At 39.2% G+C, this 16,753-nt stretch overlaps 1 protein-coding gene across 2 annotated transcripts in view; it reads left to right on the top strand.

Moving 5' to 3' along the window:
- The window catches only part of LOC149168245 (brefeldin A-inhibited guanine nucleotide-exchange protein 5-like), a 287,450-nt gene that overhangs the window by 53,950 nt on the left and 216,747 nt on the right, over positions 1-16,753 (top strand). For both annotated transcript variants that reach the window (XM_089428172.1, XM_089428173.1), the window contains exon 5: positions 6,150-6,405. In XM_089428172.1, the coding sequence (XP_089284298.1) occupies positions 6,150-6,405 (256 nt within the window). The remainder of the gene's footprint in view (positions 1-6,149; positions 6,406-16,753) is intronic.

Here is a 16,753-nt window from a genome sequence, read left to right as displayed (position 1 = left end):
TAAGTAAAGGAAGGGCATCTTATCAAGGGAAACTCAAGGATCAAATTTCAAGGAAGGCATCAAAGCGAAGATCATCTTGAAGTCAAAGGAAGCATCATAAGCCTAGATCAAAGAAGTCTACAAAGAAGTATTGGGGTCATCATCAAGAGGGAGAAGGCCGAAAGCCTACATCTACTCAAGTTAAAGTGTTTTGAAGACTATTCATCCAAAGAAAGCTAGATCAAACAGGTGGTGTCATCTCACTCTCTGTGGGATCAAGGATCATTCTTGAAGAAAACTACCTTGATCAAGGAGAAGTTTTCTATCCTCTATATCATCATCAACATCAAGAAAGTAGCAAGATGAAGGAGCATCCTATCAAGTAAGTATATTTATGTCTACATCTGAATATGTCAAAATGTCTTTTTGCAAGGAAAACAACAAATTGGTTGGGGCTTCAAACTATCTTGCATGGAAGAAAAGGACAGATCTGAATCTCATTGAAAATGAGGTGATGTAACATGTCAAATGATCTATCACAAAACCAGGAGAGGAAGATGCTCAAGCTCTTTCCAAGTATGTGAAAGGGGAAGTTAGGGCTCAAAGGATTCTCATAGAATCAATCAAGTATCCCCTCATCCCATATCTATCTAAACTCGAAACTTCAAAAGAAATCTATGACAAATTGGTAGAGTTATATTCCGTAAGCACTATTGGAGAAGTCATCTCATTAAGGCAAGAACTCTACAAGCTGAAGATGTTTAGGGAAGATGGAATAGCCTCATACTTTATGAGTATATCTAAGATCCGGGATCAACTACAAGATCTAGGAGAAGTCATGTCTGATAGTGAAATGACTATAGTTGTATTAAATGCACTACCGGAGGAGTGGGATAACTTTACGTCAAGTATTTATGGGAAGAAAGAAGCTACTCCATTCTAGGATCTATGGTTATTATGCAAGATTGAAGAATCTAGACTAAAGGCCAAATTTGACGTGGGAGCAAGTGAGCAAAGTCAAGCTTATGCTACAATAACAAGAAGAAAAGGAAAATTTGGTAAGTCTGGTTCTTGGAAAAAGAAAAGGGACATGTCTAAGATTCAATGCTATGGGTGGGCACTACAAAAGAAATTGTCCTAAGGTTAAGAAGGACGACAAAAGAGGAAGAGAAGAAGCCCAAATCGCCAAAGTAGAGGAAGCTGAAAAGAAGTCGTCCAAGAAAGAGGAAGTAAGAGATCTCTATTACTGGGATAGTCTTCCTCACCTAAGTTCTTCTCAAATTCCTAAGTTTTCTGTTGTAAGATATGGCTAGCACGATTCAGTAAATGGGATGCATCAAGGCATCATAGTATCATTGAAGGCAAGAGCTCGGGACATCATCATAGCGAAGCACGAAAGAGGGTTTGAAAGTCAAGCATATAGGTCTTGGGAATCTCATTGGGAACATAAGTGGCAAGGTCATCTAGCACAAGGGTAATCATACATCTGTCAAAAGGAAACATCTGCTGATGGGAATACTTTAAGATCCTCAAGATTCTCTGATGGAATATTCATTGAAAGGTTCACCGATCATGAAGAAAAAGCAAGTGTTTCATCAAGAATTCCAATCTTGTCGAATTCATGGGATGATGGTATGATGACATAAAAGTGAAACATATGTATGAGTGGGTTCATTTGGGAAAAGAGATCTCAACCACACATCTTGAGATTTGGAGACTAAATCTCAACCGAATCCTAGGGTTAGGGATTCAATCTTTTCCAAAAGACAAAAGGAGAAAAGGGAGGCTTATTCCTCACTTCACACTTGAGAGAAGAAGAGGAGAAAAGGAAAGGAGATCTTCAAGGAGAAATAGCTGCAAGAGAAGAAGAGTTCGATTTGCTAGGAGGGAGGCAGCCATAGGAGGCTCGAATCCCAAGGGGGAAACTGTACAAACTGATTCACACATTTCAAGGAGGATGCAGCATGAAGTTTGAAGGACAGCAGCTTGAAAATTGAGGAGTTGGGCACGATTTTCAAGGAGGTTCTGAGCACACATTTAGAGGAAGAATCAGTTCATAACAGGCTCGAAATTCGAGGCATAAATTTTGGGACGTCTGCTCCAGGCAGCATGAAAATCGAGGAGGTTTCCAGCTGCTGTTTGGCATGAATTTCTAGGAGATATAGTCAGCCTTTTTTGCACATATTTTGAGGCTGTATTTGCACAGATTTGGAGGCTGTTTCAGGCACAGAAATCGAGGCTGTTTTAGCACAGATTTTGAGGCTGTATTTGCACAGATTTGGAGGCTGTTTCAGGCACAGAAATCGAGGCTGTTTTAGCACAGATTTTGAGGCAGATTCTTGAGCACAAAAATTGAGGAGCTGAGCTGTGGAAAAGTGCAGAAAATTCTGGGCAGCAAAATTTGTAAAATCTGAAAATTATCAGTGGGCACAAATTTCCAGATTTGCATTTAATGCTTCAGCTAAAGGGAGATAAATACTGTGGTTAATTTTTATGTACTTAGATTAATTTCTCAAGCAATAAAATCATCCTTTGAAGACTGGTTTTCCCCAAAAGGCTGTGGGTTTTTTCTGGGGTCACCTTGACCAAAAATAAGTGTCTCTCATGCTTGAATGCTTTCATAAATTTAGCATTAATTACAGCTGATAGGAAATGTGTTAAATAGTAGAATTACTCTTTGAATGTTTACAAATAATGCATTCTGAAGTTTATATCAGCATGACAAAACATGTGGGTTGTGTCAAATGAACACATGCAAAATTGTAAACTGGGGTTAGGGTGCAGATCGTTAATTTTCTACACATCATATTTTCATGTCTTCCCAAGCTTGCACATAAGCTTGAGCCTGATTGGCTAGTGGAGTAGGATCTGAATTTAGAGTACTGGGTCCAGACTTATTGATGGGTAGGATGAGACCAGAAATCATGCACAACAGAGCCTTGCTTTTGCACTTTATGCTTGGCAAAATGATTAGTAACTTTCCCAGCAGGGTCATATAATCTTCTCCAAATCCTTCATCAATGTTGCTATGCTGGAACCTTTGGTGGCTATGATGTGCATCTTTTTGCATTGTCCTTGGCAGGGTTGGTGGAAATCAAGAATCAAATGGAACCGTTGAGGTATAATCTCTCAAAGCTCTTCCAAATCCTCACCCTTATTCTCTGCATGTAACACCCTGTTCCCATTGCTCTTCATATCCCCTAGTACTGACACAACTCACGTTCCTTCACTCTCCTCCTTGTCACCCCATTTGGGGAAAATTATCACGACTTATTCTTTATATGTGCAAGGATAAATAAAAGACTAAGAAGGTGAATTTAGCAATGGCTAAGCCAATCCTAAGATCTTCTGATAAGTAGTTGAGAAACTAGATTTAATAGCCATCAATGTAGCAGAAGAATCCTAAAAGTTAAAGGATATTCAATCTGCGGTTTTTGGAGTAGAATCTGGATCTGCAGTTTTCTCTTCATATCCCCTAGTACTGACACAACTCACTTTCCTTCACTCTCCTCCTTGTCACCCCATTTGGGGAAAATTATCACGACTTCTTCTTTATATGTGCAAGGATAAATAAAAGACTAAGAAGGTGAATTTAGCAATGGTTAAACCAATCCTAAGATCTTCTGATAAGTAGTTGAGAAACTAGATTTAATAGCCATCAATGTAGCAGAAGAATCCTAAAAGTTAAAGGATATTCAATCTGCGGTTTTTGGAGTAGAATCTCGATCTGCAGTTTTTTTTTCGAGGATTCTACTAGAAAAGTTACATAAAACATTTGGTGAGACCCTATTTTCAATAGCAGCGGCACACCTAAAATAGTGGTTTGTGAAATTTTGATGTCCTTGTTATCCAACCTCCGATTTGGTTGATTTTTCTTGGAACGATGTATTTTTTTGGAGTTGAATCTAGATTTGCAGTTGGTTTTTGAAGATTTTGCTAAAAATGTTTTAGAAAATGCTCTATATATTGCAAGTTGCAACCCTATTTTTTTCCCTTCTCTTTTTTGATAATGCACAGCAAAAGTGAAATGGCCTGCTTTGGTACCAACTTGAAGGTTCCACTGCCTCCACCTTTTTTGTAATAATATCTTATGTTCTAATAAATATGGCGCACAAAATTTTGCTTCAGGTTATCATTTCATATTTCAAATGTAAGATATTAATATTTGGCATGTGTTTAATTCTTAAGTTTAGAAGATGTGAATTATGTTATAAGTTGTGTCAATGAATTGTTTTCTATAATATCACTGTCACAGCATGCAATATAACATTTTATAATCCATGTTTGTTCAATTATGAAAAAAATATGCTTTATTTAATCTATAGGGTAGACGTAAAATTCAGAAATAAAAACATTATAGTAGTATACAGCCTTTTCTAAAATTTAGAATTAAAAAAAATGATTTACTTGCTTATCTGTCTAATGTGGACCTTTGGAATTGACACCAAGAGATGATTGAATATATTTTGAAAGGATTTAGTTGCTGACATGCTCATTTGAGGAAAAGTACTCTTAGTTTTGTGTTATAAATGGAATGCTTGCTTTGAATATTAATCTAAAAGAATAATGTACGTCATGGGCATTTTAAATGAGAAAAGCAGGCTGCTAAGTATTCACCACTAACAAGCCCAAAACTGGGTAGATCACAATACCAAATTTGCCCAACATCAGACAGTAAGGGCAAACAATGGTGCTAGTGATAGTCCTGCTGGTGTAAGAGAAAATGCCACAAATAACGAAATGTTGAGCCTTTTGGTGCGCACAACAAGAGGAACATATACCTATGGTCATAAATCAAGCAGCCGATGGTATATAAGCCTGGCTAGGATTCTTCGTTTTCATTATTTTGATATCAAACATCCCTGTTTTTGTGACTGTTTTTTGAGATATTTTATTTAATGTTTCTATTTGTGATTTTCATAGGTTTGGAAGGAAATTTAAATATGGGAGAGAACTAGGCCGTCTCTTTTGATTTTACATTCTTGTGCCTGTAAATTTATACTTGATTTCAGCAAAGGCCCAATTTTAGAATTTTTATCTCCTAGCCAGGAGAGAAATTGATAGTGGAAATAAGAGGTGCTTGTACTAGTTCAGATGTGGACATGATGGTGAATTGCACCTGGTTAAACAATTAGGTGAAATTCTCTTGCAAGGAACAGATTAAACAAGTAGTCTCAGCTAATAAGTGCCAGTTTATATACAAGACAGAAAAGTGGACTTCGGCTTCCCAAAAGGTGAAAATATGACCATGACGTAATAACAGGAACATGGGGACAATGAAACTCTATTTTTTTCAATCTTTTGTAAATATTATGTGATCTACAAGCACATACAGGGGATATATTCTTAATGTTTTGCTAACTAGGTGTTTTTTTTGGTGTTGTTTTTCTACTTTGGACAGAATTTTGCTTATCAAAGAATCCAAAGAGACTACTTTAAAGGTTTCCATTTTTACTTAAATTATTTTGTTATATACTTCCACACTTTGAGGTGATTACATTGGGTTAAACAAACTATGGCTTGGCTTAATTATGGGCCATGTAACTAGCCTACTGGCAACGTTTTTGGATCAGAAGGGTTGTAATCAATAATAATACTGGCAGTATGCTAGCTTTGACAAGGCTTAATCCTCTATGGTAAGTTTGCGGCAGTTATGTATGAACATTGCTGTTGAACTGTTTAGTCCTTATTCCAAGAAGGGAGTTCTAACTTCTAATTATGTTTCCATACATGGCAATTTAGAATGAATGACATGGTGGAAAGGTGCAGCTAGAGATTTACCTGAAAACTGATTTAGGTTTGATTGTAGCTGCCACTGTTCCAAATGCAGCTGTGCTTATCTCCAGTATTTATGTTGCCATATACCATTTAATCCTAGTTCTTTAACTGTGTTTCTAACAAGGTCGTATCCTTGTGCCATACTTGGGATCCACCGTTCCAATGTTAGTTGCTACTTGATACTGCTGTCTCCTTTTTGATAGTAATTCTGTAACTTGTAATTTTTGAATGTGAGTAACTGCATGATATGCTCAATAATTCTAGATGGGAATAATGGGGGCAGTTTAATTTTGAACTTCAAAATTTAAGTCCTAATTTAAGTCCTAACACATGAGAACAATGGTTCTTATTTTAATTGATGAATGTATCAACTTTTTGTATGCTTCTCGCAGATTGTATACAAAGGATGGAGAAAATGCAACACTAGAGGAAGCAGATACCACAGCTTCTCAATCAAGCTCGTCCTCTGTTACTGGACAGGATCACCGGACTCAAAAGTTGAGTACAAGTGAAGCAATTTCAGCAACACTTTCGACTGCTGGTCATACATTAGAAGGTCCAGAGGCAGAGCTTGTCCTTCAACCACTCAGGCTTGCATTTGAGACAAAGAATCCAAGGCTCGTTGAACCTGCTCTTGATTGTCTGCATGTAAGCTGTGTCCGTTATTATATACTGCTTTTTCCCATGATCAAGTCTGTGAAGGATATGTTGACTATTTGGTGCCTGCCATAAATGTCTGTGATACAATATCTTCTAGTGTGGGATGGGTGAATTAACTTGTGCCTGTCATATGAAAAAAGTTATCGTTGTTGGAGGTAGCATGTCTCAACCAAATCATATTCACTAGGGAAGATAGTATTCTGCTCTCTATATTCTTTTTGTTGCACCATGTGATTCACACACAATATGGAAGTTGTGTAGAAAACTATAAAGAAAATGCAGATCTCTAGACAATTGACAGTTCAATGACAAATTTTATAAATAAAAAATTAAACAATAGTAGAATCTGAGAAACAAGGTCCTTAATGCCGACGAATTTAGGTACTATCTACATAATAATTAGTGAATTCCTAATTGTGTCCAGAAAGATCTATAGCTAGTTGAAAATATTAGTTGTAGGATTTGACTCTTTTAGTTGGTACCCTTATTGATGATGTATGTACTTTTCATTTACATTTATATGTCTACTTTGCGAGGTGTTGTGCTATGCTTTGAGCTTTTCATGTGATAGTGAAAGTAGATAATATTCTAACTGTGATGCTCACTTATATTCAGTAAGTTGTCAATGGGATCTTGGTTTGATGGTTACGCATGGGTGGTGATATTCTCCCACCAAGGATCAAATCTTCTAAAGACATGTTTTGCCCCTCATGGGCTGTCTTGCTTGCGCAACTGGTTTATTCTTGCAGTTGGGGCTTCCTCTGAAGTGCACGTCCTGGATGACTTCCAGAATATAATTCTCTCTCACCCACAACTTCTTAGCTGAATGTTTCCAAATTAATTGTTACGCCTGGATTAAGAGACGGGTGTTGTGCATATAACAGGAAGCTGTCAAAAATAGAATTAAAAATATATAATTAGAGAATGGAAATGTGGGATCTTGGTTTGATGGTTACGCAGGGGTGGTGATATTCTCCCACCAAGGTTCAAATCTTCTAAAGACATGTTTTGCCCCTCATGGGCTGTCTTGCTTGCGCAACTGGTTTATTGTTGCAGTTGGGGCTTCCTCTGAAGTGCACATACTGGATGACTTCCAGAATATAATTCTCTCTCACCCACAACTTCTTAGCTGAATGTTTCCAAATTAATTGTTACGCCTGGATTAAGAGACAGGTGTTGTGCATATAACAGGAAGCTGTCAAAAATAGAATTAAAAATATATAATTAGAGAATGGAAATGGCAATGTTAAGTTGATTATAATCATGATGGCTGAAATAAACAGGGATACATAATTTATTATAAAAAATGTGCCCTTGTCTTCTAGCATCTAATGCTAGCAATGTAATCACTTCAAACCCATGGTAAAAGGAGTTCTTTTTTCAGAAGAAAAAAACAATTGTCTTTTATTAATATAAATGCAGTTACATTAGCTCCTCGTTCTGCAATACATGCATTCATTAGGTAGTCCCATATAGCCAAAAAACCTTTTGAGAAGTTAACACATCGCTACAAATCGCATGAGGCAAGGGAAGAACAGGCCCTCCAAACCGAAACAGAGAGCATATGATCAAGAAAGCCTTGAGATGTACTTCTAAGCAGTCGATATGCAAAACCTTGACTCTGAAGGTGTGATAGAAGCCTGCAAAAGCAGGGCCCGCAAGATCTGCACAAAATAACACAAGAAGACAGCCATACACTATAGATAAAAAAACCCCTGCACTGCAGACATTCCATTATCCAAAATCTTATAATTGACTGCACCATGCAAAACAGAGCTTCCACTTTTGGATAGGAGATCAGCCTCCCCATTCTGTTCTCTAAAGATGTGTAAGACGGAGATGAGATTAAAAGAAAGCCATAAGAGAGTGAATAAACCACATCCAATTTGAGTGAATGGGAGCTCTGAAGGAAGACTTGCCCTGAGCCCACTCTATGACAGATCTAGAGTCTCCATAGATGTCTATCTCTTCGATGGCCAGCCAGGAACCGCACCTCAGGACCCCCCATAAAGCCACCAGTTCCGCCCTGCTATTGGAACCAAATCCCCTGGACCAGCAGAAATGATAGGATAGTCCCAGATTTAACACAATATAGGCAACGCATTCACATTCTTCCTCCTTGGAAGCTGCTTCAAGAAACCCCACCAGAGCTGAAAAAACTATCTCTTTGTATACACAGCTTCTTCTAGGATTTCTGCCCACAAGGCCCAATCTCAAGATAGTAAGCCAGGATCTTGAGGCTAATGTTGTGGGTGTTAGGGATAGAATGCTAGAAAGTGCATGCATTTTTGCTTCGCCAAATACCCCATAAGATTTATAGAGGAAGCATATGGAATTCCTTCAGCTGCGACATCCAATTTGTGAGGCAAACTTTGATAGAGTAGTAGTCCATCGCTATATTGATATTAAAATGGTGCAGTACCGAGAACCAGATCTCTCTTGCAAAGTGGCATGATAGGTAAAGGTGCAATGTCTCTTCGCTTGCATTCCCACACATAGGACAAATACCAGGACCCTGAAATCCCCTTTTGTACAGATTCTCCCAGGTGAGAATTCTGTTGTGGAGAACAAGACATAAAAAACATTTCAGTTTTAGAGGAGCGCCCTGTTTACACTGTTTAGACAGCCATGAAAACCGAGTCACTGACCTTAGATCCTGCGTAATGTAGGCATATATATCCTTCACTGAAATGTTGCCATCCAATACCATGCCACCTCATGTGAGCAGATCAGAGTTTTCCGATAACTGGATATCGGCTTGGCAGAGTTCGATTCTATATCGCTCCCACTCCCATATGTGAGAAGCCGAAATGTTGAGGTACGAGGAACTCGGTCGGATAGAGAAGCTAGAGGGGATAGGCTGGGTATGCCAATATGCATAAGAAATGAACAACCAGAACCATGGAAGAAATGCAGTAGGTCCGGCGAAGGGGAATGATCACCCACCACTCATTTTATAGCATCCAGTCCAATAGCCACCCTGCCACCCCTGCCGACATCCCATTTGAGATTACCACACATCCACGGCTTAACTTTCAGTAGGCTTCTCCAAACATATGATCCATTACATTTTTCAAGAGATCCCAATCGCATCCAATCCTCCAGGACGAAGTTGTTAAGGTATTTTTGTTTGATTATCAAATTCCAGATACCCCTGCCATTGAAGACTCTCTAGAGGTTCTTGGTCAGCAATGCTAGATTAAAGGACATTGTATTTCTAATACCCCATTCACCATCAACTTCACCTCTAGAGATTTTCTAATACCCGATTCAACATCAACTTCACCTCTAGAGATTTTGTCCAAACTGGCTAAGTGTATTTTCATGCGATAACCAACACCAGACCATAAGAATCTAGTGATGATGGCGTCGATTTTTTGTATAAAAGCCTCGGGGAGAAGGAAAAGGTGCATTCAGTAGACTGGGATGCCCTGAAGGACAACTTTTACCATCATTAGTCTACCATTGATAGTAAGCCCCACTTGTGCTCCCATTGCTGCAAATCAGAAATCACATACTTATTTGGGTTAAGGTTAAAGATCAGGTACTGAAATCCATCCTCTATTGGGCGCGCTCTAACACCGAATAGATGAGCAATTTCCAATGTATTCTCCTCATCCCCCCTGTCAAAAATTAATTCAGATTTTCTTTGTTCATTACCAAACCTGAAGCTTTCCCAAAATTGGACAGGATCTGAATTAACAATGATGACCAGAATGAACAATAACGATGATAATGCACATCCCTGTGTTATGAAACCAGCTCAAGAAAAGATAGATCAACGCCTTAGAATTCAGCCTCTTCGAGGGGGAAACCTCCTTTACATTACATAAATGAACAATTCTTGGATGATTCAAATGACAAAACCTCCTTTCATATATAGGAGTCTAAGGAGTCACAATATAATCCAGCCGACCTAACAATAATAATATAAAGCCACGAAAATAACAATAGAGAGATTCTATGGGGCACAGTAATAACAATATGGGGGCAATAGGGGCACAACAATATTAATAAGGGGTATAACTACAATAGTAATGGGGTAATCACTAGTATTATAGGGACCGAACATACCCCTCTCCTTCAAAAAAGTGTTGTTCTCAACGCTTGAGTAGTTCTAGATACTTCTGCATAAAATTCTCATCCTCCCATGCGGAATCTTCAGCGGATAAGTTTTTCCACTTGATAAGATACTCTGAAATTGATCGATTTCATAGCTGTCGAGTTCTTGTTTCTGTGACTGCTTTCGGTTCCAATATAATTTTTCCTTCCTCGTCAAGTTCTGGCAATATTGTTTGAACTGGGAGCTTGTCGTCTATAACCTTATTTAAACATGAAACATGGAAAACTGAGTGCAATCGAGAAGCTGCAGGAAGCTCCAATTTGTATGCCATAGTACCAATCTTTTGCAACACCTTGTATGGACCATAATACTTTGGTGATAATTTATTATCCTTCTTAGCTTGCTTGAGGGACATTTGCTTATATGGTTGTTGCCGTAGGAATACCCAATCACCTACGTCAAAACTTCTTTCACTGCGATGTTGATCTGCCTGTTGTTTCATTCTATTCTGTGCCAACACGAGGTTATCCTTTAAGAGTTGGAGGACTTGTTGTTGATGTTCGATGTGATGTTCCATTGCCTGAACCTTAGAATTTTCTCTTAAATATGATGTGATGGATGGTGGTTGATACCCATAAAGTGCCATAAATGGGGTCATTTTTGTTGCTGCATGGAAGGAAGTGTTATACCACCATTCAATCAGAGGCAACCATTTGACCCATTGTGTCTGTTTAACAGATACAAAGCAACGAAGATATCCTTCCAAACATTTGTTTACTATCTTAGTTTGCCCATCAGATTGAGGATGATAAGATGAGATATGAGCTAACTGAGTACCAAGACAAGAAAATAATTCTGTCTAAAAATTTCCCGTGAAAATGGGATCTCTGTCACTTACAATAATCTTTGGGTTTCCATGTAGCTTTTGAATTGTTTTCATAAATGCAGTAGAAACTGTACTGGCTTTAAATGGATGTGATAATGCACAAAAGTGTGCATACTTGGTAAGTCTGTCAACTACCACCGTGATGACACTCTTTCCCTCAGACTTGGGTAAACCTGTGATAAAATCCATTGAAACCTCCTTCCAACGTTGGCTTGGAATGGATAAAGGTTGTAATAGACCCGATGTCTTAATTGTTTCAACTTTATTTTGTTGGCAAACCAAACATTCCGCCACAAACTTTTGAATATCTGATTTAAGGCCATCCCAAAAAAATTTCTTCTTAACCCTGTGGTAAGTTTTTAAAAATCCTGAGTGCCCTCCTAAGGGAGAAGTGTGCAATTCCATAAGAAACTTTTGTTTTAGCTGGGAATTCTTACAGAGGTATAAGCAATCTTTGTACCATAACGAATCATTTTGCCAGCTAAATGTATCAGACGTACTGGAATCTTGTTGTAACTTTCGAATAAGTGCCCACACTTCTTCGTCATTCTGCCATTCCTCCCTTGCTTCGTTTATCCAATCTGGTTAGATAATAGAAATGGCGCACAACAATGCTTCCACATCCTCATCCTTTCTTGAGAGTGTATCTGCTACCACATTTTGCTTCCCTTTTTTGTAGATGATTTCAAAGTCATAACCCGACATCTTTGTGACCCACTTTTGTTGCTCTTCAGAGGATAATCTTTGTTCTAAAAAGTATTTAAGGCTATCATGATCCGTTTTTACCTTGAAGTGTTTTCCCATTAGGTAGGGTCGCCATTTCTTAAGTGCATGGAGTATTGCCAACATTTCCTTCTCATAAATAGCTTTGCTTAAAAACTTTCCCTTGAATGGACGACTTTCAAAAGCAATGGGTCTTTCATCTTGCATTAGAACAGCACCAATTCCATTTCCTGAAGCATCACATTCTGTTAGCCTCCTGTTGCAACAGGTGTTCATATTTCATGATTGACATTTTTACATGCCAAATATGTCATCTTTCATGCTGCAAGGTTCCATATTTCCAAAAGAGGTCAAAGAAAAGGCCATGAAAGAGTGCTAGTCCAAATGCCACTGCTGTATTCCAATTTTGATGAGTTTTCAGTTAAGGGAAGGCCAAACAGTTTAATCTTGGCCTCCCTAGGTTTCAATTTCTTGTTTTAGAATATAGAGAATGATATCTGTCCAAAGAGCTTAATCTTGGCAGATTTGTAGATAGGTGGACAGTCAAAAGAAAAATTGTAAAGCTGGGTCTGCAAGTCTAAGTGCACCCAAACCAAAAAGAAGAAAAAATGTTAGGCCAGTAGGCTGGGTAGGTAGTTTTGAGGTTGCAGAATGATGATTCATGATCAATTTTGTGTTTTAAAGTGTTATATCTTTTCAGATCACAGGTTGGAGGCAGTTTTCCATTTGGAGGAGCTCAAGCTGGACATCACTAACTCCACTTTCTTCTTATTCCCTAAATCACTTACTAACTTCCCCGAAGAGGTCAAGATCTGCTTGATTCCTCTTAATTTCATCATTTTCATATCATTTGCCTAAGTACAGATCTGCTTTACTTAGATACACTCATATCTTTTCTACAAGTTCTATTTTCCCTCTGTAGCCTAAGGTCCCTTACTTTAGCGCTTTCTTGTCATCTCCATATTAACTCCTAACTCTATTATCTAGCCCCCTATCTATTTTCCTTTCCCCTACTAAAACTATGTATAAAAATCCCAAAAATATAATAATACCCCCTCCCTAGCACTATAGCCCTATTCATCTAAGTCCGAGAAAAAACAGTCCAGATGGGGCTATTTTTAGCCCATCCGTGTCCTTACAGGGGTTGGTTTGACCTCTGGTCAAACTAATAACCATTTCCCCTAAGCCCTAACCCTGAAAAAACCCATTTTCCGCCTCATCCTAAGGTCTTACCCACCAAATATTCAACTCGCTCACCTTTAAAAATCCCCAAAAACCCACATTTCCTAAGTTTTAAACCCCCCCGCGGCATTGTATTAAAATTTGAATATTCGCGCGCCCGTCCCTTAACCCTCAACCGCCTCGTCCATGCCGCCGGTCGTCCGATCGCCCGCGCCCCAGATCTACGGTGGGCGGGCCTCCTCATATCCCAAACAGCCCGAGGGTTAGCATCCGGGAGATGGGCGGTTTTCCCGCCGTACTCCCGCCACCTGTCGCCCTCTCGGCTGTGGCGGAGCCCCTCCTCCGATATCGCCGTCTGCCCAAAGGCGGTGCGCCCAAAACCGAAAATCGCTTCCGCCCTCCTGCGTCAGCGCCACGTCACCCGCTGACGTCATCTGACTGCGCCGGTCTCCTGCCACCGCACTGCCTAGTCACCCTGCCACGTCACCGCCGTACTGGGTCCCACCCGCTGACGTCATCAACAAAAAGGCGCGAAGGCGAAAATCGTGCTTAGGAAGCCCGGATTCAAATTCTGAGGCAATTTTTCATGCGCGATTAGCGCCTAGTTACGGGAAATGGGCCAAAGTGGAAAGACCCTCATCGCGCAGCCCCCAGCAAGCCCGAAAGGCGCAGAATGACCTGTTTTTCTTCGCGAAGCATTTAGAAAGGGGCAAACGAAGGTTTTAAAGCAACAGAAGGCCGAACAACGGCCATTAACTATTGATTTGACAATTTCATACACAGCAAAAGAGAGAAACGACCCGTTTCCACTGCGAAAGAGTATCAGAGGAAAGATGGAGCGGCAAAGAGTATCAGTTGGATGTTTTAATCAAAATCTTCATTTCCCAAGGCAGCTTAGCATTGAATGGCCTCCAACAAAGTCAAATAAAGCGGTGTAAGCCCATTAATGCTCTCAAATCACAGTTAAAGCATTTAAAGCCGTCGAACAGCAATGGACCAGAGACCCATGCACAGTTATTGCAGAAACCCTACACCAAGTCACCGAGGACAACACATCAACTCAGTTTTGTTACGACTACCCTCAGCACAGCTCAAAGATATTTCCTTGCATTTATTGCTGGATAGGATTAGGTTAAAGTAATCATTTTTCTTTCACATCTGTTTAGGTCAAGCTGTAATAAACAGGTTTTGATATTTTTCCCTTTATATACCACCCTCTGTATTGTTTTAAGGGTTGGTCGGCTAATGTATTCCTGAAGAGACTCGCACTGTATGTCTGATACTTTTTCTATAATCAAAGACTGCTTACAAGCTTGGAGAATGGACTGCTCTGTGTCTAATGGTCTGAAGAAATAAATGTGGAATTCTTGTGCTGCAGTATGAATCAATAAGTGTTTCTTACCTCTGTTATTCCAATTTCACATATGCTTAAGTTACAAAACAAAGGATTGGTTTAGAATTTGCTTAGCCGCACTCTATGCTCAGTTTCTGTGGCTTATTAATGTTTTCCTCTTGATTTAGGCATAAATATGAATTCTTTTATGGCTAATGTTTGATCTATTTCACATATGAATGACTGTTATCTAGGAATTCTTAACTGCTCCCAGATAGATTTCATTCATCTTCTTTCTCCTAACCTGTTTGAGAGATTCTTTGTTGCCTCTCATACCTTAGCCCTCTTTCCATCCTTTTAAGCTTAAGTGTTGTTTCATGAGCAGCTACCCTGCTTCATATTTTTTCTTGTGACCAAGAAAACACACTAGCAGTCTTACTCCATGACTCCACGCCCAATGGTTTGAAACCTAACAGACTATGTTTTGCCTCTCTACTTGAAGGTATCATCCTTCCCACCAAACTTAAACAAAACCCCTGAACTTCAATAGCTAGCCTAAAATCATTATCAACAAAGCTAAAATCAGAAAGAGAGAGCCCTCTCTGATTGCAGGTGGGCTAGAACCTGCAATCCAAAGATTGGTTTGTGGTTACCTCGGCCGTATCTTTTCAGGAGCTTAAGGACAACCTGAGTGATAACACATTCCACAATAAAGGTTTTTGTGAAGTCCGGTGTAGCTAAGACCGGTGCTTGGCACATTGCCTATTTAAGATGTTCAAAGGCCTTTGTCGCTTCCGGAGTCCATAAAAATGCATCTTTCTTCAATAATGTTGTTAGAGGTGCTGCTATTCTCCCATAATTCTTAACAAACTTGCGATAATACCTTGTCAACTCGAGAAACCCTCGCAGATGCTTTATGGATGTGGGGATTTTCCCTTCCTTAATGGCTTTAATTTTGCTAGGGTCTACCTTAACTCCTTCATGAGATACAATATGACCCAGATATTCCACCTCCTGGACTCCAAAGAAACATTTGGATCTTTTTGCATATAATTGTTTCTCCTCCAATAGTTGTAGCACCCTGTCAACATGTTCAACATGATCCTTCCAAGACTTGTTGTAGATTAGTATATCATCAAAAAATACTAACACAAATTTTCTAAGGAATGGTTTGAAAATTGAATTCATCAAACCTTGAAATGTTGAAGGTGCATTGGTAAGGCCAAAAGGCATGACCAAAAATTCATAATGACCCTCATGAGTTCTAAATGCTGTTTTCGGAATGTCTTCAGTCTTCATTCTGATTTGATGATATCCTGAACGAAGATCCAACTTGGTGAAGTAAATTGATCCATGCAATTCATCCAGTAATTCATCAATGACAGGAATGGGGAACTTATCTTTAATAGTGAGCTTGTTGAGCTCCCTATAATCCGGACACATGCGCCATGACCCATCCTTCTTGTGTACCAATACTACTGGAGCAGAGAAAGAACTTTGACTCGGTTGAATTATACCAACCTCTAGCATTTTTGCAACCATACGTTCAATTTCACTCTTTTGGACACAGGGATATCTGTACGGCCTGATGTTTGGAGGAACACTTTCTGGAATCAGATGAATAGCATGATCATGATCACGCAGAGGTGGGAGACCTTTGGGAGTCTCAAATACCTTGGAATGATTGTCCAGGACTTTTTGGAGATTTGGAGAAATAGATGATTCCGATGTGGAGACATCTAGCAAACATAATTGTGCAATTACACCTCTTTGCTCCTTTTTTAGAAGCTTTGTCATACCAATAGCGCTGATTATCTTTCTTGGTTTCCCTGCAATACCCCTTAATTCAACTTCCTTTCCTTCCGTAGAAAATTTGATGAAAAGTTCTTGAAAATTAAAAGCTATTGTACCCAAGGATTGTAGCCATTGGACTCCTAGTACAACATCAGCACCTCCCATTGGAATGGAAAGCATTGGGCTAGTCAATACATATTCTCCCATGGATAGCTTGATATTATGGCACTTTCCAGAGCAATTTATTGTTCCTCCATTTGCAATCATCACTTGACACTCTGGTGCTGGATATAGGAAGCAATTCAATTCTTTTGCTACCTTACAATGAATAAAATTGTGGGTGCTTCCTGAATCA

Source organism: Pinus tabuliformis, chromosome 4_2 (genome assembly GCF_031772625.1).
Source record: "Pinus tabuliformis cultivar Carrire ecotype Pingquan chromosome 4_2, CPIR1, whole genome shotgun sequence".
NCBI classification, from domain to species: domain Eukaryota; kingdom Viridiplantae; phylum Streptophyta; class Pinopsida; order Pinales; family Pinaceae; genus Pinus; species Pinus tabuliformis.
This window is presented reverse-complemented; position numbering and strand designations above follow the sequence as displayed.